The 22,375-nt window shown below is 39.1% G+C and overlaps 1 protein-coding gene across 1 annotated transcript in view; it reads right to left on the reverse strand.

Moving 5' to 3' along the window:
• The window catches only part of TRHDE (thyrotropin releasing hormone degrading enzyme), a 207,960-nt gene that overhangs the window by 17,227 nt on the left and 168,358 nt on the right, over window positions 1–22,375 (reverse strand). The window contains exons 13-15 of the mRNA XM_053977659.1: window positions 12,599–12,746; window positions 10,395–10,492; window positions 6,805–6,912 (exon numbers count right to left, since the gene is read on the reverse strand). Of these exons, the coding sequence (XP_053833634.1) occupies window positions 6,805–6,912; window positions 10,395–10,492; window positions 12,599–12,746 (354 nt within the window). The remainder of the gene's footprint in view (window positions 1–6,804; window positions 6,913–10,394; window positions 10,493–12,598; window positions 12,747–22,375) is intronic.

Consider the following 22,375-nt stretch of genomic DNA (forward strand, 5'->3'; position numbering starts at 1 on the left):
AGTATTAATGTGCAGAGAGATAAGATCCTGATTTCATTACTTAGTAACCAAAAGTGATCCATTTGTAATGCAAACAGCACACAGATGTGTTCTCACTTGAAACCTACAGACAGAACAGGAAAGTTCATCTCTTATTCTCTTTTGAGAGATCTCTGATCTGTAGCCGGGCACCTTGCCCCCAACAAGAGCTTCTCTGTTGCTGGTTAGCCAGTCAGACAACCGAAACAGGAACAGCTGTCTTGTAGTGAGTTCTTTTGGCACCACAGGGTTAACATAGGTCTGGCATCTCCCAACTGTCAATAAACATCTTAATGTTGACATAAGATCTCGAAGATAAGTTGGATTTCTCACTGACAGACCCCTCACTTTACAAACTGTAAAAACTACACCAAACTCTCACAAAGCAGAAATCATCTACACATTGCACGGAAATGTGTGGAGTTTTTCCCATGAGTAGGAATGCTTGCTTCCTGGTTATTTCCACTGAGATTGAGTGAAGGAATCTGTGTACATTGTCATCATTTCAATGGTAAGTTATATTTGACTCCTAACCAATACTATATCTTTTGCTAGTTTTAATATTGGTACCTTGATGTGCACTGGCTTACGTCATGCTGTAACCTACTAGTAATTCCTTTTAGTTTTATACAGTGTAGTAAGTAACTCTGATTAAGATATTTTGTCTTTTAGCTCCTGTCTGTTTAATAAATAATTCATTTTATTAAAATAGGTATGATCTGCCATCCTTAGTACTTGCTGGCCAGAATAATTTTTTAAATTGAAACTGCTGCCAAAATCTGAGGCTAAGACAGGACTTGTCTGAAACTCCCACTGGTCCTGTGACATAGCCCCACCTCAGCACTCCAAGATTTCTCAGAACAATCTAGATTATTAGACCAGAACAGTTTTAAAATGTCTGTATTTGCATTCAGAATCCTCCATCAGTCTCTACTTCTCCTCATTCACAAAGACAGACAAATGCAAACTTCATTAACCCATGGGTTACAGAATGGATGCTGGCTTAGCCTAATTCAGTGCAACAGCCTGCACTCCTCACTGCAAACATCATCAAAACTGATCAGAGTAATTGTGACAGAACATTAATAGTACAAATAGTAAAAAATGCATTGAAACTAAAATCACCTCAAAGTGATGACATCAGCATCAGTGAAATGCATTTACCCTAAGTTTTCTAGGGGTATTAAGGCAATTAATTAAGGTACTTTGTTTCCATGTAAATGACGGCAATAAATAGCAATGGTTATGTTTCTAAAGAAGTTAAAAATCAGAGTAAAGGGAAGTGGCTATGACTAGCTGGGGCCTTCCAACAGGTCCAGTAACATCTCACAGAACACGTGCACATAACTGTGTCTGATGCAATACTATCATCTCCCACTGTTCAGTGCTGTATGTCAGCAGAAGAACAGCGTCACCACAGCTCTACTAACAGAATCAGAACTCCTTTGTCTGCTGAAGGCAAAATCAGCTGTCTCAAATCAAAGCAGCTCTCTCACATATTCATGTTTACATCATCCTGTTAACTTTGCCCCAAGCAAGCATACATCCACAGTCAACTTTGTCAGCAGAAATGTATACGTGGCAGCCTGTAGCTGATATATGGTAAGAGTGGCTGGAAGATAACTGTGCCTGCCTCCACAGAGATGTTTGTAAAAACATGCTCATGTCTATGGGTAAGTTATGCTTCAAGCCATAATGGTGTGTATTTGAATATTACCCCCTCTTATCGCCTGTCAGGAGTTTACATATTGCAGATCTCCATGCATTCTTTCCTGAACTTCAGAAATACATGTTTACTCAACCTATGCAAGGCAAGAAGTCTGAAAATGCTAATCCTCTTAGAAACATGTTTTTCTTTCAGAATAGGTGCAGTGAAGGTTAAAGGGGTTAACAAGGCTGATTATTAAGCTCAGGCAGGCATTGAATGGTAATTTTGTTAATTTTTTAGGCTGAACCACAATGTTGCTATATCTAAGGAGTGTGAATAATGTATTTCTTCACACATGAAAGCTCCACAGGGATGAGCTCAGTTAAATGAAGGTAGAAGCAAACATCTTTATTTTCAGCCAAGAGCAGCTTCTCTTGTACAACATTCTGCTGTTGACTGAATACCAGTAACTTTACATTCTCAAACTACAAGGGAAATTTCAACTTGGTTATACATTTTCTACTCTGTATTCTTCTGAACATCAACACAAAAGTTTCAAGTGTTTCCATTGTTCCAGTACAGGAGCAGCATATATCCCAATTTAAGAGAGTGAATATCACCATCAAGTCAGAAGTAAATACAGCCCTTCCAAGCAATCAGCCATTCAAAAAAAAAAAAAAAGAAAAAAAAAAAAGAAAAAAAAAAAAAAAAAAAGTAAAATTATTTAAATACATTGATTACAACACTGCAAGACGTACTTTCAGGCCTAACCTCAGATCTTCAGTAGAAAGAAATAATGACTGTTTTTAACAACTGCAAGGATTAAAATATACCAATTCCTAAACCAGCGAAACAAGATGTCTCCTTACTATCTCTTCTGCTTCTGATGCTATGTGTTTGGTTTGCTCCTTGTACAAACAAATTTCTTTCTCAGTTATGCTTCTTTTTTTTTTCAATTGCATTTTGCCCTGAAAAAGTGGTCATGAGCAATACCACCTAAAGCCCCTTGCACACTAAGTATTTCTGGTATTTCAGGTACTGAAGCCCCTTTTCCCTCAGATGAATGGTCTCTCATCTTTAGACTGGAGAGCTGTATCATTTCTCTTGCTAATGAAATAAATTCCAGAAACTGAGCTGAAGCTAGAGGAGGGAAGTGTGTTGCAGCATCTTAATACTGTGCCAAACACCTCACAGACAGGTCATCAGGCTTGCATTGGCAGATACGGGGCTGAGGTACTAAACCAAAGCACAGCACACTGCTGGAATCTCAGCACTACTGTTTGAAATGGTGTTGAAGAGCAGCTGTGCTGGAATAGAAAATGAGCAGCCATTTTCCTGCTTTAGTGATGATATTGAAAGGCATCTTTTGCAAGGACCCCATACTCTAAGATTGCCATTTATGTATTCATTTGATATAGGTATCCTTCTTACTACCTGTAGTGCCGGACCCTAAGAGGGCCCACTCACACTTCAGAATCTCATGTTAAGGCTCTTCACAGCACAATGCCTGCTGCTAGCTGCATTTTTAGAGGCCCTAAATCCCCCTGCAGGAAGTGTAACTCTGAGCCTCTGATTGTGCCCTATGAGCCGGGCATCCAAAAACGAAGAAATACCTAAGGCACTTTAGAAATTCGAGTCTTCGCAGCCTCTCATCTGACTTCCACTTTCATGCATAGAGGCTAGTGCTGTAGATCACATATAAATTGGGTTTTATCACTAATTCCAGAAGAAAATCTGCAGTACTACAGGTGGAAATCTAAGGGCTTTTTCAAACAGTACTGAAAATACAAGAGGACCTCTGATCTTGTGCCAAGAATGACCGTTATTTTACTTGGTGAACAGTGGCAAATTATTTGCACAGTAAAGAGTATATAATTACAAAATGCAAGCAGTATCTGATATCACGATCACTTTCTTATTGTGAAGAGTAGCTGGTAATTCATTTCTGGACCTACCAGGTTAAATGTAATTACTAAAAACCACAGCAATTGTAAGCATATGCCAGTAAAACAGAGTTAGAAGTTACTGTACTACCTGACACTTTATCCAAAACTAAATATTACAAGTAAAACAGAAAAAACATTTCAAAAGAACATCTAAAAAGTCATAGATTAATAATCTGGCTAAAAAAGTTATGAATGTTAGCATTTCTTCAGTATTATTAATAGCACATTCTCTCTTACAGTTATTTCAACTTTAACTGCAGTAACTGTCAGGGAATCAAAAACCTCCCTTCTATGATTTACTGACTGTCCATTTACTTAATATCACATTTTAATTGAATACTGACTAATTTTCACTTGATTAAAATCTTGAGACACAAACCTAATTCCATGGTCTCTACTGCTTTGAAAAATCTGTGTTATCTTCCAGAATAAACTTTCTGGGGGATGATGGACAGTAATGTTGCAAATTAACCTTTATTTTTACTGTCACAGTGACACTCAAATTATAAAATATTTCTGAGTTCTCTGGAACTCTGTTTTTGTGCTCTGGCTATGCAAACCCACCAAAACCAGGCTTTTTGCAATCTTCAGTCAATTACATGGCTCTGTTTCAGAAGAGGGAATGGCAAACCCAAGAACATTTACAGTATTTGCTGATAAGGAATGGAATAGGCAAGGATACATAGAGTTTCTGAATCTGTCACCAACTTTTCTCATCAGTCGTCAGAGAAGTCTGGAGAAAGAGGAGCAGCATGAGTTTCCCCTTCTTTTTAAGGAAACAAGCTCTGAGGGAATCTTACAGGTTCTGAGGAGACTGTTTGCAGCAAATTCACAAACAGCTGTTAAGAGCATCAAACTGAGCAAAACACTTGATTGATGACAAAGAATACAAACTGGTACCTCTTAGATGTGCTGTCTGTATGTATCTTGTACTTACCTGTTTGCCCTTTGCACTTGAGCTAGTTATTGCCTCTGAAGTGCTAAAAGAGGCAGAAGCATGACTCAAACACTATGCTAATTAAATTCTGATTGTGGGATCATCAGTTTCTTAGTAAAAAAGCAGGAAAAAGAGCCCTTGTTTTACTTTCAGGTTTCAGTCTGAGTTAGCTTAAACTGAGTAAAGGTGCTGTGGGATAGCTCTGATTCAACAGGATCTGAACATTCCTGAGAGAACACTGACATATCCTACAAATGTTGTTATTGTGAAACACAAGCTGATTTTATGTTTACTGAGCTGCTATTACTAGTAGTCTTTGTAATGTTGTTTCAATGTAAGTAGATAGGAAATGAGTTTTGCTCATATATTAGTTGCATTCTGTTCTAAGAAAACTGGGAAACTCTGGAGCGCAGGACGGAACAAATCCTACAATCTTAAATGTGTCTCTATCTTCTTTGCCAGTTGTGCCCCTATTTATTAGCTGACTGTCAATCTCTATTCTGTAATTACATTATTTGCTGCAGCCATTTTTCAAAACTGTGCAGTTCCTTTGAGAAACACATTGCTTTAACTTAGTAGCTATTCTCCTCTGCCCTGCTGTGGTGCTTTTATCATAATACTCATCATATGCTGGCAACCACAATCTTCTGCTACCAAAAATGGCCCCATTGAAAGGCTAAGATGAATCTTCAGACAGCCTCTTAAATTTATTCCTTTTCTCTCTTCCTACTGTTAGTAAAGCAATAAGCTTGTTGTGTTTTGTTATGTTTTTCTCTTCTGATGCCTCCTTTCTTAATCCTATTGGAAAGACACAGGCAGGTAGCTTTACAGGGTGACAGCTTTTTTAACAGTGAATAATCTACTGCTGTGCATGCTAATAGGTAATGCTAGGTTTGATTAACTAATTTTGCAAATGGATATCTAAGCAAATTACTTTTGCAGACTGTTTCCAATGATTCTTTCCCTTCAATTGCCTCTTTAAATAGCTTCATACTGCTTGTTGCTGCTTATGATAAGAATTCATATAAAACCCTGGGGTATATAATTAATGGTAAATATGTCTGGTGTCACCTTACACAAGAAAACCCTCCACCTCACATACATCTTACTTAAAGGTACATAGTAATAGTTTCAAGCTATTTTTTTCCAGAAGTTTTAAAGTCACATAGGTATGTAATTTCCCTCCATAGCTGGTTTTAAAAGACACTTGGATACTTATGTAACTGAGTATGCCCGTAATGCAAACAAACACCGATAAGTCCAAGAAATCTCTGAAAAATTCTGTTTGCTTGTATGGCTAGAGAGATCTGATCCTTTTGTCAAGCTAACACAAGACTGTGTCTAAAACTGAGAGACTTTTTCTCTTATCTTTTTCTTTTGCATTTCAAAGTAAAATACTCTCTTTTAAACAAAAATATCATGTCATGTACAAATGTATACAGTGTAAATATTTCACATAATCAGAAAATCCACTATTCTTTCTAAAGAAGTTGTGGTCTTAACCTATACTCCGCACTGATCTCATAGAACACTACATACTTATATATTTGAAATTTCAGTTATTTCATATTTCTTAGATGCTTGCCTTCAAAAGATACACTTCATACACAATCCATGGCCCATGCTCCTTTGCCTCAGCTGAAGAAACCTGTGTCTTGACAGCCTAACTTACATATTTGCTGTCAAACCACTACAGTGCTGCTTATGCTCAAGACATCATCTCTAATATTATCTGCTCTCTGAAACCTTACACGAGCTTTTCCATATATTCCTGAATCACATTAATTTTCAAGTCTTCACCCTTAAATACCTTGTAATATTTCCCGCCAACTCATCTCCTTCCTTACTTCTCAGTCCTTCTGTCTCTAACCCCTATCACTTCTTTAAATGTTTAGCACTTTCTGCTCTCTTACCTCAACACAGGTTTCATGTTTGTCTGACAAATGGTGTTCACTCACCTTTCTTCCTTTAAACCCATCCTTAAAACCCACCTTCTCATCTTCTAGCATAGAATTATCCAAAAGTAATTTACCAGGAGTGGGCAGAATCCCCTCCACCCACTCATATATGCGAAGTCAAATAATTCATTCTGAAACCCCACAGACACTTCTAAATTACAGACAGCAGCTTCTGCTTCCTCCTGTAAAAAAAAAACTTTTCAAAAGAGGGCACAGCAGACAGGGCAGGCAGGAAAGGAAGAGCTGTACTGCCTTTCAGTAGGAGAAATGTGAAATACACATTTCAGCTCCACTTACCGGTTCCTATTGCTAGAAATCCAGTCAGAGATCAACGTTGCAGCCTGCTGGTGACAGTGTTTGTTCCCAAAGCTGCAAGCCAACATGATGACTTCCCGACGCAACTCTCTGTCCAAATTAAAGAAAGCAATAAGGCTGCTTTAACAAATATGTTCTAATGTTTACAAAAACATACTTTTTATAACAGTGACAGCAACCACTAGTCGGGCAACATATCAAAGACAATCTGGCTTTACAAATCTCAGTGTCAGTTTAATGCCTGCAACAACTAAAGAAAGGATATGGATCAAAACCAGCCCCCATTTACATTTAGGCACTCTTCCTGACCTCTGTGGTCACATGAGTACACAAGTTCTTAGAAATCCACTACAATAGGATATTAAGTTAGGGCTTAGGAAGTCATTTTCTCCCAATTTAAGAAAGAAGAGCTCATCTCACAGCACATTTCTGCTTTGCCTGCAACCGAGAATGGAAAAAACAGAAGGGTGACAGAGCTAGGGAATTATGATTGATTTATGCTAAACATGACTAAATTTTAGGAGGGTGCATGTCGTGGTTTGACATGGAAGTGAATTTTTTCCAGGAAGTTGGGTCAAACCAATCAGTGGTCAGGTTTGGATATTGGCACCTGGAGTGACCACTGAAAGTATGGACACGCCTCTGAGAACACAGGGGGTTAAAAGCAAGAACTCCCAGGAGAACTCTCTCTTTTAGTTCCGGTCGTCAGAGAGTGCAGACCTCCCCTGCCCAGCCACGGGCTGGGTGGGGGAGGGGAAGCCACGCGGCCTCGTCGAGGTAGGCCGAGGGGCTGAGGGTCTGGAACCGAGCCAGCTCCTGTGGACAGAACGGTGGAGAGAAGTGGAGATGCCTTTGTGCCCCCCCCCGCCCTCCCTCAAGAGGGAAAGAGACAGAGAGCCTGGCGGCGCCTGGAAATTTGCTGGCAGAGGAGAGGGAGAAGCAGGGGGGAATGCCCAGCGTGGGAGGCAGAATGCCGGACCGAGATATCAGCCGTCCAGGGAGTCTGAACGTTTAACCCTTTCCAGGAAATGAGGGCTTTTTAAAAGTATTACTCCTCCTTGATTTGTAGTGGAAGAGAGATAGTCCGGGAACTGAGATGTTAGAAGAAGAAATACTTAGGTGGGAAGAGATGATGAAGTAGCTTTTGGCTGGACTTTTCTTGTTAGCCATGGACTGAACCAAAATCTCCTGCAATGGAGACTGCATTTTAAGGGGATGCAGTGGTGACCCAGGGAGACCTGTTTCAGCTTCGAACAGCACAAGAATGGCGAGAAACGAAGAAAGCTGAAGAGGGAATAGTGATACCCTCTGTCTTCGGGAAGAAGATGAGTCCTGTTTTTAGACCCCTCGGCCCCAGGGGAAAATGGGGGGGACTGTAGTCCCAGGATGAGAAACTGAACTGTTGTATCTTTGGGTCTGTGGCAAAGCATCCTTAAAGGAGCCCTATGAGCAGTCTGTCCATGCACAGTGGTGAGAGCACTGTGACATAGAAAGGAGAGTGTCACACTGGCAGATTTTTTTTTTTCTCCGGGCGGTTGCCATGTGTGACAGGGAAACACAGGGGGGCAGCTGTGTTTCCTGGGGGGTCTGTGGTGCAAGAGAGACTTCTCTCTCCCTTGATAGTTTAAGTATAGATTACCTGAAGGGTAGTAATTTGATTAAGAATCCCGGGTGATGTTTCATAGCTAGGTGTTTTTAGAATTAGGAAGAGGAGGGGTGGTTTAAAGGGTCTTCATCCTGGATTTAGTTTATGTGTTTTCTGTATTAGTAGTAGTTTAATAAAGTTTTTTTCCTTTGTTATTAAGCTTGGGCCTGCTCTGCTCTGTTCCTAATAACATCTCACAGCATTTATTTAGAAAAAGTGCATTTTCATGGGGACGCTGGCATTGCGCCAGTGTCCAACCATGACATTTTTGGTTCCCTGACCGGGAATCGAATTCTGGGCAAGATGAAATGAAGATAAGATGAGAGCTGTGAGATAGGATCAAAAGGAATAAGAGCAAAGCATGTATTAGGTTATGGTGCCAATATAGAGGTGGAGGGTTAGTGTAGGTTATTGTTTTATGTAGAAGTGTGTTGAATGTAATTTTGATAATAATTTTAGAAATGTGTGTTCTCAGAGGCGAAGGGTAGAGTGTCGTGGTTTGACATGGAAGTGAATTTTTTCCAGGAAGTTGGGTCAAACCAATCAGTGGTCAGGTTTGGATATTGGCACCTGGAGTGACCACTGAAAGTATGGACACACCTCTGAGAACACAGGGGGTTAAAAGCAAGAACTCCCAGGAGAACTCTCTCTTTTAGTTCCAGTCGTCAGAGAGTGCAGACCTCCCCTGGCCAGCCACGGGCTGGGTGTGGAAGGGGAAGCCACGCGGCCTCATCGAGGTAGGCCGAGGGGCTGAAGGTCTGGAACCGAGCCAGCTCCTGTGGACGGAACGGTGGAGAGAAGTGGAGATGCCTTTGCGCCACCCCCCGCCCTCCCTCAAGAGGGAAAGAGACAGAGAGCCTGGCGGCGCCTGGAAATTTGCCGGCAGAGGAGAGGGAGAAGGGGGGGGAATGCCCAGCATGGGAGGCGGAACGCCGGACCGAGATATCAGCCGTCCAGGGAGTCTGAACATTTAACCCTTTCCAGGAAATGAGGGCTTTTTAAAAGTATTACTCCTCCTTGATTTGTAGTGGAAGAGAGATAGTCCGGGAACTGAGATGTTAGAAGAAGAAATACTTAGGTGGGAAGAGATGATGAAGTAGCTTTTGGCTGGACTTTTCTTGTTAGCCATGGACTGAACTAAAATCTCCTGCAATGGAGACTGCATTTTAAGGGGATGCAGTGGTGACCCAGGGAGACCTGTTTCAGCTTCGAACAGCACAAGAATGGCGAGAAACGAAGAAAGCTGAAGAGGGAATAGTGATACCCTCTGTCTTCGGGAAGAAGATGAGTCCTGTTTTTAGACCCTCGGCCCCAGGGGAAAATGGGGGGGACTGTAGTCCCAGGATGAGAAACTGAACTGTTGTATCTTTGGGTCTGTGGCAAAGCATCCTTAAAGGAGCCCTATGAGCAGTCTGTCCATGCACGGTGGTGAGAGCACTGTGACATGGAAAGGAGAGTGTCACACTGGCAGATTTTTTTTTTTTTGTCCGGGCGGTTGCCATGTGTGACAGGGAAACACAGGGGGGCAGCTGTGTTTCCTGGGGGGTCTGTGGTGCAAGAGAGACTTCTCTCTCCCTTGATAGTTTAAGTATAGATTACCTGAAGGGTAGTAATTTGATTAAGAATCCCGGGTGATGTTTCATAGCTAGGTGTTTTTAGAATTAGGAAGAGGAGGGGTGGTTTAAAAGGTCTTCATCCTGGATTTAGTTTATGTGTTTTCTGTATTAGTAGTAGTTTAATAAAGTTTTTTTCCTTTGTTATTAAGCTTGGGCCTGCTCTGCTCTGTTCCTAATAACATCTCACAGCATTTATTTAGAAAAAGTGCATTTTCATGGGGACGCTGGCATTGCGCCAGTGTCCAACCATGACAGTGCATTTCCTAATTATTTTTCCCAAATAATCAATAAAAAAGTAAATATAACAGTACTCATGTTGGTATGATGCTTGAACAAGTGATTTGTTTAAATTGTTTGTTGGCCATCCAAGCTTCAGATACATTGATGCCACTTGTCTTAAAATATACTCCTGAGGAGAAAAAGAAAAGTATATTTAATGTTAAAAATAATTTATTTGACTTGAAACTGAAATACTGCTGACTAGTGAAGTTTTGTCTCTGTTTGTACCCTCAAATAATGTCCAATTCCAAAGACATAGCAAAGCTACTTGTCCACTTATAATCTTCCTTCACTGCTATAGTAAGAAGCAGTCTCTAGACAAGCTACTTGATTAGATGCCTAGTATAAGACAATTATTGTTATAAAATCCATGAATTTCAAAAGTTTATTACATGCTACGTTGAACTCACAATGCACAGCTGAAAAATTACAAGAGTGCCAATAGCTTAATTTCTACTTTGTGGTCAATCTTAACTACACTCTGCATGTTCACTTTTAAAAGAACACTGTTTTAATATCCATAGCCATGGCCAAAACATTATGTGGGTACAGTCAATTGACTTCAGAATACATAACAATGTGGCTGCAAATAAGCTTTGTATACTTAATGACACTATGCTTTAAGTTTAGGCTCCTGGTGTGCTTAAGGAACAAAACAAGCACAAGATGTATTTTAGCAACTTCTACTTTTTACACTGACAACATACTTACATATTCTGACCAGTTTTGAAGAAAACCACTGCCTTTGTATTCAGTGTAATCTTTTTCCAGTGGAATTCACCAATTTGAAAAAGAGAACTGAGATATACGGAACTGCATAGGAGAGCATCTATTTTATTATTACAGAATGCATAGGAATGTATATATGTCAACACAAAAGAAGATTCATACTGCAGCTTTCTCTAGCAGATATGTTATACTGTGACTAAAAAGACTTTTTATTTTCTCTGCTATCACCTCGGCTTTCAAAACTCCCATCAGTAATGATAAAACATAACCCAGCTGTGAATTTTACTGGTTTTATCTATTAAAATTGTGTTTTCTTTATACAACCATGCTTAAAAGTGAAATAGCAATGGCAGACTCCTAAGAATTTTTCTTTACAGTTAACAACAGACTAAATATGCAAATTATTTCAACAGCATTTTACATTATGGCTCTGGTTTACATGTCGGCTTTAGTATATGTTCTACAAAAAATAATTTTCCATGTCATCAGGTAAATCTGTGTATATGTACGTGTGTGTGTGTTTATCTACATATCTACATATGTATTAAAGTCTATATATATACATACAGTCACCTCTAACTTTCTCCTCTCTGAGCATGGTGTCTATGGTCACAAACCAATATACATTTAAGAAGAAAAAAGCATCCTTAGGCATTTCAGGCTTTAAAAATCTCCTTCATTTGAAGACTTTACAACATTACATAAAGTTACCATGTTTGAAAATATGTACTACTGGCTGTTGAAAATATGTAGACCACATAAAATTCATAGTGAATAAAAACCCCAAGAGTTCGTAATTGTCACTGGCTGCAGTCAAATCCTGTATACTTCATAAACCATGCTTCAGTGTAGCTACAGATAAATGTTAAAATATTTGCCATGTCTATCTTAATAATCTACTGCAAGCTATTACTGCTGTCCCTTTGGACACAATTATGAATGGGCTTTTGACTCAACAGTGATCTAATTCTTGTTTATTAAGGTAACTGCATTGAATTCACCACGGATTTTGGGATGAAATAATGACTACAAATCTTTGCTTCAGTTGCTTGTATTCTGTTCAGTTGTGCCTATATTTGCTGTTCTTGCTGATCTAGGGTATCCACCTAAATATCACCATGGGGCTCCTGAAAAGAGAAAATCTGGCAATAGAATACTTTGACTCTTTTAAGTGAAATACTTTATTTGTCATAACATTTTACATGAGGGATAATTACCTTTCCTTCTTCTAGCCATATATGCCTCAAACAACAGTTATCACTGTTCAATTGCAAATGAACAGAAGTTTGATAATTGCTATGTTTAAATAAAGAGTAATTAGGAGGAAAGTTAATATGCCTAGGTCATTAACAGTATCTGCCTGGGGAACAGTTCAAATCTTAGCAATAATATGAGAGAGCAAGAGGCGAAAGGAAGAAAGGCAGGAGGGACAGACAGATGGAGAGAGTAAGTGGAAGAAAGAAAGGAAGAACTAGAGGAAGAAAGAGAGGAAGACTGTATCTCTTACATTGAAGATATTGTAGTTTTCTGTACGGTCCAGCAATTTATCTAGAGGATAAAGAGCTCGGCTGGCAGCATGCCAAGGCAGAAAATCTTTTTCCTCTGAAAGGTACCTCATAATCTCCAAAGGAATATTTTGAGGCAAATAACCAGCTCTGCACAATAAAAAAAGTTAGTATTAAATTGGTCTTCAGAAGATATTCATGATGGGGCATAAACAACTTCTTTTTTTCCAAATGAAATTAAAATGCAGAAAAACGTAATAAACTCGTCACACTTTAATGACATAAAAATCAACCTTATAAAAAAACAGCAACTTGCAGTCTCTCCCAACACAGAGAAGCATACTGACTTGATCAGGTAAGGCATGAACACACATGAAAGAGACCCGACAAGCTATCCCTACTTTGAATGGATTCCTGTGGCTATGAAAGACATGAATGAATAAGTAACTGCCTTTAAGGAAAAAAAAAAATCAAAAAATATCCAAAACAAAAGGAAGGTGCTGCTTTCTTGATTTGTAAGATAGCTGTCTGCATAAAATCAACAACCAAAGGCATTTTGCTTGAGAAAACATTTCTTCTGACCATCAGCAATTGAAAATAACTACTGCAGAAGAAAAAGCTTTAGTTCTGCAGTTATTCTCCTCACTCCCTTAGAACTTCCTTGTCTTCTATCCACCTTAAGTCACTTTGGAAGGACTTATCCAGTGACGTCACTTTGGTTCAGGATGTTCCAGCACATTGCACATAAATTATGGATTTTTTTTCAGGTGTTTATTAATCAACCAGCTAAAATTTTGTCACATATTTTGCAATCATAAAAGATCTCCCCCTGCATGGGAAACAGTGTAGGGAGGGGTACAGGAAGGGTTCTGAAATAATAGCATTATATGTAAAATGCAATACAGACACAAACATCTGAAAGTTGCTTTAAAAACCAAATACAGAAAATGCCTAGCTTTAGCTTTTGCTCTCACTTTCTTCTTCAGAACAGCACTTTTTTCTTAACTATCCAGACTGCAGAAACAAAGTGCAACCCTGTGGGTGTGAACTTTCCTGAAATAAATTGTCTACTCTTCTCCTGATGCAGGTGTTTAAATCCAAAAGGAGTTAACTATCTACCTAGAGAGGAGATATTGATTCTCTTTTCATTAAATAGTTAAAATCAGCAAGGTAGATTCTACAAAGTTCAATTTAATAGGCTACAGTATGATATAGCTTCAAAGACTAGTTTTTCTCCTTCATTGCACATGTTCCTTTAATTTCCGTCAATGTGGAAGAAATGCAAACAAACAAAATTACACACATTAGTACAGAAATTAACCATTGCATACATGTTAATACAAATTTTTATCTCTGCTGTTATAACATGTAAAAACTGCCTCGCTGCTTGAAATAGCTTGCTTCCTTGCAATGTGCACCACATCTTGCAGGCCTTCATTTTTTACACTCTCTGTTGGAAGAATTACACTCTGTTCCCTTCATGTTCTCAGGAAAGAAGTGAGTTCATGTAACAGATTTCAAAAGCATCTATCCCACCCTCCAGTCTGTTTCATGTCATTTTTGTCCACATTTTATCAGCTCTGTTTTCAACTCTGCCTCCAGCACATACTCAAGCACAAAAAACAAGATCACTTGGGGAGCCCACTGTGCCAACTGAGGAGCTGAGCAAATATGAAATGAAAGTGGTAAAGCACTTAGAGTAGGCAGTGGACAAAATCCAGTGCATCTGAAGACAGAAGGGTACTCCATTTTATAGGTGTTGTTTCTGAAGCAGCAGAGTATCATTACGGTGAGTTCTATGTCTTAATATTTTGCAAAGATTTCTAAATGTAATTAATGGAGCCAGATGCATGCTGGACTGACTGCAGTTAAAAATCTTGGAGATAATGTTAGAAAAGATGTACACTAGCTTAAAGTTGCATATACATCATTATTTTCAACAGAATTTGAGATTATTTTTATGGATAATTTGATTGACATGAAAAAGTGTGGAGTGAGAACAAGAGGAATAGCTCTAGGAAACATGCTGCTTAAGGAATAAACATATTAATGTTTATTATAGCTACACTAATGAACATTTAAGTTTATTTTGAAATTAAATCTACTTATACTAAGTGCAGAATGGAAATCAACACTGAAACAAACAGATTATTTCTTTTTAAGCTTAATTTCTCCATAAAGAGACATAAGTGAACTCAGAGATTGATCTCTTATTTCTGAGTTCAGAGCTTCCTGATGAGTTTCAAAATCATGATTCTTGGATGATGATACTCACTCATCCTCTTCACAACAGCTGTTACCCTCATCACTCACTTCTTCTAACTTCCAAATTTATCAGACTATTCAATTATGCCTGTCTCACCCCCGACTCTCCCTTTTCCTACTATTTCCCTAAGAGTATTGTGCAATTTACAAGAACAGATTGTGACGAAGTTAGATTTTTTCCTGTTTACTCCTGACCCTCCTTTCCTTTCTGGGTATGACCCTAGAAGAGCTTATGCCCAGTGTCATCAGAACCACCCCCTCAACCACACATCAACCAATCAATCCCAAGAGAAGGGATGGGGATGAAGGGAGATTCTTGGGGATGAAGGGAGATTCTTGTCATTATTATATAAGTGACAACAAATTAATCACTTCAGATAATGGTTTAGAGGAAAAGTGGTTATGGCTGCTACAACTGATGTTAAACTCTTCTGTCAGCACATGCTGATGCTAATTCCAGATGCTAAGATGAACCTCTAAGAGAACTTAAGCAGAGACATATCTCAAATCTTCTTACAGTGGCAGTTAAGACAGCAACTTTCCTGAAGAAAATGTAAGTGCTTCAGGAACATTACCAGAATGTTCTTTATATTTTACACTATTTTATTTCATGGATGCCCACAGAAAACCATGATAGCCCTATTCTTTTACCCTAGTTGCTAAGCTATATTTATGAACTTTTTACTCCAAATAACCCTAACCCTAACCCCTTCTGTCAAGAGGTAGTAAGTACATTTATTGTTTCACCTTTTTGCATAAAAAGTGGCATATAATGTGTATGTTATAAATTATTAACTATATACTACAGTTTTAATACCTTGAGGAGTATTTTCATTCAGGAAAAAAAAGAAAAAACAAAAAGGAAATATTTTAGTAAGGGTAAGGCCAAACACTAAGTCTTCTAATCTTTATATTCATAGTTGAGAAAATAGGATATAAGGAGAAACTCTCACCCTAAACCATAAAAGAAATAAACCACGAACCAAAAAATGTATAAGTCCTAAAATCCAGATCACAAATCTAGGATCTGTGGGAAGTGTCCCAGGAGGTAGCATGACTACCATGATAACCATGACAACCAGGTCAGCAGAAGACAGAAGCTTGGTAAAGCAGTGTGACTGTGTGGTGAGCTATGCACTAATATTCTGCATCTTCACAAAGCACAACAACTGGTTTCTTAACTTTCGTATTTTAGTACAGTCACACTCTTTTAGTTTATACTAGAAGCTTGTCCAGTGCTAAGAGTGACTTCAAGACTCCTCTTTCCCAGGGAACACTGCATTCAGCAAGTTGCACTGGGCTCACTTGAACAGTGGCAAACAGACAAAGGGTGCTGGCATGATTCTAGGATTCTCCTTCACTACCTGGAAGAACCAGGTTCAAAGATGGTTATATAGGATCTAGTTGGCAAAAGCATTTATGGAATAGGACAATAACCAAAATGAGGAAAGAAGGCAGAACAGAGAATGAATCTGTTCTGAGTATCTCTGGGAACTCTCTTGGAAAAACACAGATCTATGGAAATGTTGAACAGAAATGTTTCACCATCATTATAACAATAATAAGAAAATTAAAACTAGCAACCTTCCCATCAAAAGCAAAATTGTAAAATAATTTCCCTGTCATATAATTGCCTAGAAATATTCACTCAAAGGTACTACAGAGTGTAAGTTCAGTACATACACTACACATGCAGCTTGACTTATTACTCTCTATTTCAAGAAAGTCACTGGAAGGTCAGTGACAGAAATCCTTATTTTTCTTGTGTCTTTTTAGCCATCAATCATATTGCTATCATTAAGTCCAGCAAAATTACTATCAGATATTGCCTGTCAAAGTCCAAAAGCATATGAGACAGGGCTAAGAGACAAGGTTCTTTTCTAGCCTAGCCATCTTGGAGGAGAATTGAAATACTGTCTGTCATTAGAGGAAGAACTGATTATGAGCTATACTGAAACCAGGTAACAAGCATAAACACCACAGAAATACTGTGTGATCTTATGTCTAGTCTGAAACAGGTGCAGTTTTTTCTAGGTATGCCTCCAGCAGCCACCTGGGAATCTTAGCAAGCATGTATCTCTTCCTTAAAAAAATACACAGAGGAACCTGGGATACTTTTGGCAAGTATTGTAACAGATAAATTAGTTAAGTCAAACAGTGTTGATATATAAACAGCTCCTGAAAGCATACTGATGTTCAGGTAAAACATTTCTCAAGGGTAAGGTTAAAAATCTGGAATGAAAAGAGACTTAAGAACTCATCTAGAGTCTCCCTACCCAAAGCAGATTCATACCAGTGCCATTCCTGACAAAAATGTTTTGTCTATATAGGCCTCTACCAATGGATATCCTAGGAACACTACTGTTTCAGTACTGCTCTGCCAAGAGGAGATAATATCATAGCTCTGATCTTTTGCCCTGTAAATATTCATAGAAGAGTACCAACAGATCCATTTCATGTTATATCTAAAATGATCTGTTGTTTACATATCTTCAATATAAACCTTAGTTTATACTAAAAGTAGACATTCCTCTTTATAGTGTTTCAGATTAGAGAGTTTTGATCTGACATCACGGGTCATACAGAAAGCAGCCTAGACTTAAAACAGCTTCTACAAGCCCTCTCTAAGCCAACTTTCCCCATACCGAGTCATTTGAAACACATGACTACAAAAGCAAAATTTAACCAAAAAACATTTGAGATGTTTCATTGCTTTATCAATTTTTTACATAACTGTCCTAACCCATCAGTTTACCACCATGTCAATCATTCTGTAGCCACCACTACCCAGGAGAGCATGTGTTAGAAACACAGCACCACATGAGTTTTGTCTTACTATGTTCCTGATTTCACAGTTGCCTGCCAAACTGAAGAGGAGAACAGGAGAACAGGAACATGGACTGGCAAAAAAATCTGGTTTAGTTATTAGACAAGTTATCTCTAGACAAACATCCTGGTTCAGCAGGTTTTTCATGTCAAAGGAGACTGCTGATGAACTGTATTGAAAATGTGATCTATCATTTTTATGAAAGGACAGAGGTGGAAAAAGGTTTTCCAGAAGTTATATGTAAGTATTATGTGGTTTATGATATCATATCACATGATATCATAAGCACCAATGCTTAGCAAGGTACTGTCCTGCTTACACTGGAGAAGTTGCTACAGTGGCCATTGCTACAGAGGAAAGAGTCAACGAGCAGAAAAAGAAAGTACTGAACATAGTAATGAAATATCTCTCACAAAGAATACCCAATAAATATCTCATGGCAATCAAAAACAGTCTTTAAGTTACAAGAGATTTTAGTGAGTTAGATAAAAGCAGAAGATCTAGATTATATTATGAAACATCAGTGTGTATTCAACTGTATTCTGACCTTGATTTGTTCTTTACAATGAGCCACTGAACTTATGGACAGATCCCAGCACATTCATTTTCCCCTTAGGGACAAAGTACCAAATGGTAGTGTAATTGCCAAGGGAAAATTATTACTCTGTTCTGAATTATTTCTATCATAAATCCAGCAGCAGTCAAACAGACTCCGTCACAAAAACAACAGGGTTGCCACACAGTGATGAGAGTCCCACATACAAGGGCACCATAAATCCTTTAGTCCCACCACTCAACAAAGACATTATAAGTCATGTGTTTAAATCAAAATTAGAAAATCCAAGCTGGCAGAAAACTGGTGTGCATTACAGAAATTATGGAAATTAGGTGATTTACTTGCTGCTGGTTTAAAACTCACCCTGCCTTGTCTGTTTCTTAGAAATGTGTAAAACATGACTAGCTTTTTGTCTGGGTAATTTTGAAGGGGTAAAACACAGCTCTTCAGAACACAGATGTGCAACTCAGATTAACATCAGTTCTGTTTCTGTGCATATGCAATATATGAATAATTAGACTATACTCATTAACTCCTAGAGACAGTTTAAAGTAAGCTAGGATTCTTAACAGTTGATTCATTCTTTTATCTTAACAGTCAAGTGTGTGGATTAGAATAACTCACAGAGAAACCTGGCACTAATGAACATCCACATATAACTGTATCTGCCTTTTTCATTTTTCCAGGACCCATGATGTCTCTACCAATGTATTCAGGATATTCTTTCCCACAGTGCTTTAACAGCAATGCCTTGATAGCTGAGAAAAAACATATATGTTGAACCTTGTTGACATGTCAAAAAAGCTTTGGGCAAGGCGACCCATAGAACTGGGAAATTAACTCTTGTAGTCACAGATTTCCCCTTCAACTCCTGCAGGGCTAGAAGTCAACAATTAAAAACATAGGATGACTGGCATCCATGTTCAACCACAGAAGGTGCAGAAAGAATGTTTTATCATAGAAAACTAATGGATGATCTGTAAAAAAGGCCCTGTGATCTCCAGTACCAAAAAATAATCTGCTTCATCTTTCCCTCCCAGGATTGAGCTGACTTTATATACAGACCATGTAAGGACCTTATTTTTCTAAGATGCCAAAGTGACTTGATGGAGTCATTATGATCTGTACCAGCTATGGGCCTCCACATAAACAGGAGAGGAATGCATATCTGCTCTTTGATGGATACAACAGCAACTTTTGACTTACAAGATCATTTTAAGAACTACATTTAATTAGAATTCAATCTCTCCAACATTGAAAGATTCAGAGAGTAAGACAGCTTGAAGTGAAGCCTGCTTCTTATTACGTTTTCTCACATGCAAAATATTTAAGGACTCTTCAACAGACATTCAACTCCACACAAGTGCATTTGAAGTATCCTACAAATAATAGTTCAAACTCAATGCAATTATCAGAGTATTATGTGGCTTAAATTATCTTGCACAGTTTTAGAGTTGCCACATAAGCGAAGACTAATATTAATTTGAATTACCTCTGTTGAAAACAGAAGAAAACCTCAAATCTAAACCCCTCTATACTTGTAAAAAAACTCCTTCAGACTGTAGGTTCACAATCTCTCCTTTCCTCTTCTTCCCCTTATGAAAGAAAAATGAATTAAAAAGGAGTAATACAAGAAGAAAAGGAATAATCTTACTGCTAAAAATTAAGGCTACGCAGTAAGGTATGTCATGTTTTCCATCATCATGAAACCATGATTTTTGAGAAGTATGTAATTCACAAAGTTAAAATAAGTAAAGAAATCTGAATGTATTTCAGGGGCTAATAGACATCAATTTCAGATTACTCAATTATTGTAAGTCTTATTTATTTTTTTCTTGGTGATTTTTGTTGGGAAAGGTAGAATGAAACAGCTCTTCTATTCATTAAGTTGTCAACAGGTGATGGTATCTATGAGAGCATGTTTGAGCAGAATCAAAATTGAATTAGTTTATTATTATGCACAATACGTTTTCATTATTCCCTGTTTGCCTGGTCTAATGTTTATAATTTGCATATCAGTCACTCAAGTGAAATATGTTTAAAAGCTAGGAACTTCATATGGATAGCAAAGAATTTTGATCTTGAGAACACACATATACAATCCAAATTTTGTTTGCCAGAGTATCTACAGAATTGGATATTCCTTTTCTAAAGGCAATTCCCAATAAACATATTTATAATAAAAGAGTCTCTGAAATTACCTTAAACCTTCACCTATTCTCTTATCTCCACTTTGCAGAGAGGAAGAAGACACAAACAATTTAAGTTATTTTACTAAGATCACTGTCGTGGTTTGACATGGAAGTGAATTTTTTCCAGGAAGTTGGGTCAAACCAATCAGTGGTCAGGTTTGGATATTGGCACCTGGAGTGACCACTGAAAGTATGGACACGCCTCTGAGAACACAGGGGGTTAAAAGCAAGAACTCCCAGGAGAACTGTCTCTTTTGGTTCCGGTCGTCAGAGAGTGCAGACTCCCCCCCTGCCCAGCCTTAGGCTGGGTGGGGGAGGGGAAGCCATGCGGCCTTGCCCAGGTAGGCCGAGGGGGGCTGAGGGTCTGGAACCAAGCCAGCTCCTGTGGACGGAAGGGTGGAGAGAAGCGGAGATGCCTTTGCCCCCCCCCCCCCCCCCCCAAGAGGGAAAGAGACAGAGAGCCTGGCGGCACCTGGAAATCTGCCGGCAGAGGAGAAGGAGAAGGGGGGGGGAATGCCCAGCGTGGGAAGTGGAACACCGGACTGAGATATCAGCCGTCCAGGGAGTCTGAACTTTTAACCCTTTCCAGGAAATGAGGGCTTTTTAAAAGTATTACTCCTCCTTGATTTGTAGTGGAAGAGAGATAGTCCGGGAACTGAGATGTTAGAAGAAGAAATGTTTAGGTGGGAAGAGATGATGAAGTAGCTTTGGCTGGACTTTTCTTGTTAGCCATGGACTGAACCAAACTCTCCTGCAATAGAGACTGCATTTTAGGGGGATGCAGTGGTGACCCAAGGAGACCTGTTTCGGCTTCAAGCAGCACAAGAATGGCGAGAAACGAAGAAAGCTGAAGAGGGAATGGTGATACCCTCTGTCTTCGGGAAGAAGATGAGTCCTGTTTTTGGACCCCTCGGCCCCAGGGGAAAATGGGGGGGACTGTAGTCCCAGGATGAGAAACTGAACTGTTATATCTTTGGGTCCGTGGCAAAGCATCCTTAAAGGAGCCCTATGAGCAGTCTGTCCATGCACGGTGGTGAGAGCACTGTGACATGGAATGGAGAGTGTCACACTGGCAGATTTTTTCCGGGCGGTTGCCATGTGTGACAGGGAAACACAGGGGGGCAGCTGTGTTTCCTGGGGGTCTGTGGTACAAGAGAGACTTCTCTCTCCCTTGATAGTTTGAGTATAGATTACCTGAAGGGTGGTAATTTGATCAAGAATCCCGGGTGATGTTTCATGGCTGGGTGTTTTTGGAATTGGGAGGAGGAGGGGTGGTTTAAAAGGTCTTCATCCTGGATTTAGTTTATGTGTTTTCTGTATTAGTAGTAGTTTAATAAAGTTTTTTTTCCTTTGTTATTAAGCTTGGGCCTGCTCTGCTCTGTTCCTGATAACATCTCACAGCATTTATTTAGAAAAGGTGCATTTTCATGGGGACGCTGGCATTGCGCCAGTGCCCAACCATGACAATCACCTAGAAAGACTACAGCAGAAACAGCATCCCAGGTTTCTTCAGTCCCTGTGCCTTAGTCATAACACAGTCCTTCCTGTCATTTATTGCTTGATTTCTGGGTAAAGGAAAACACACTTCTATCCAGATAGGAAGGAGCTAATCTATTACAACATTTCAGCAGACAGAGCATACATGGACAAAGACCAGACCTCCTCTAGACAACAATCATGGTCAAAAGCAATCAGATAAGCTCAAGAAGTAGGATCATTTCTGAGAAGAAATGCTGCAGTCAGGTCAAAACAGCAGGCAAAGCAGTGACTAGCCTGTGACAGCAGACTTCTTTCTTTATGCTAGTGAGGCATTAGTCTTGTCTTTTATAACTAGAAAAGTTGGTTTATGCCTTCATTCCTATACCCTTCACTGATGCTAGGAAAGTCAAGGTGTTTAGATCAGCACCTCCAGCTTCTCAGAGTGCCTTGTTTTTGCTAC

Source organism: Vidua macroura, chromosome 5, assembly GCF_024509145.1.
Source record: "Vidua macroura isolate BioBank_ID:100142 chromosome 5, ASM2450914v1, whole genome shotgun sequence".
In the NCBI taxonomy this organism is placed as follows: domain Eukaryota; kingdom Metazoa; phylum Chordata; class Aves; order Passeriformes; family Viduidae; genus Vidua; species Vidua macroura.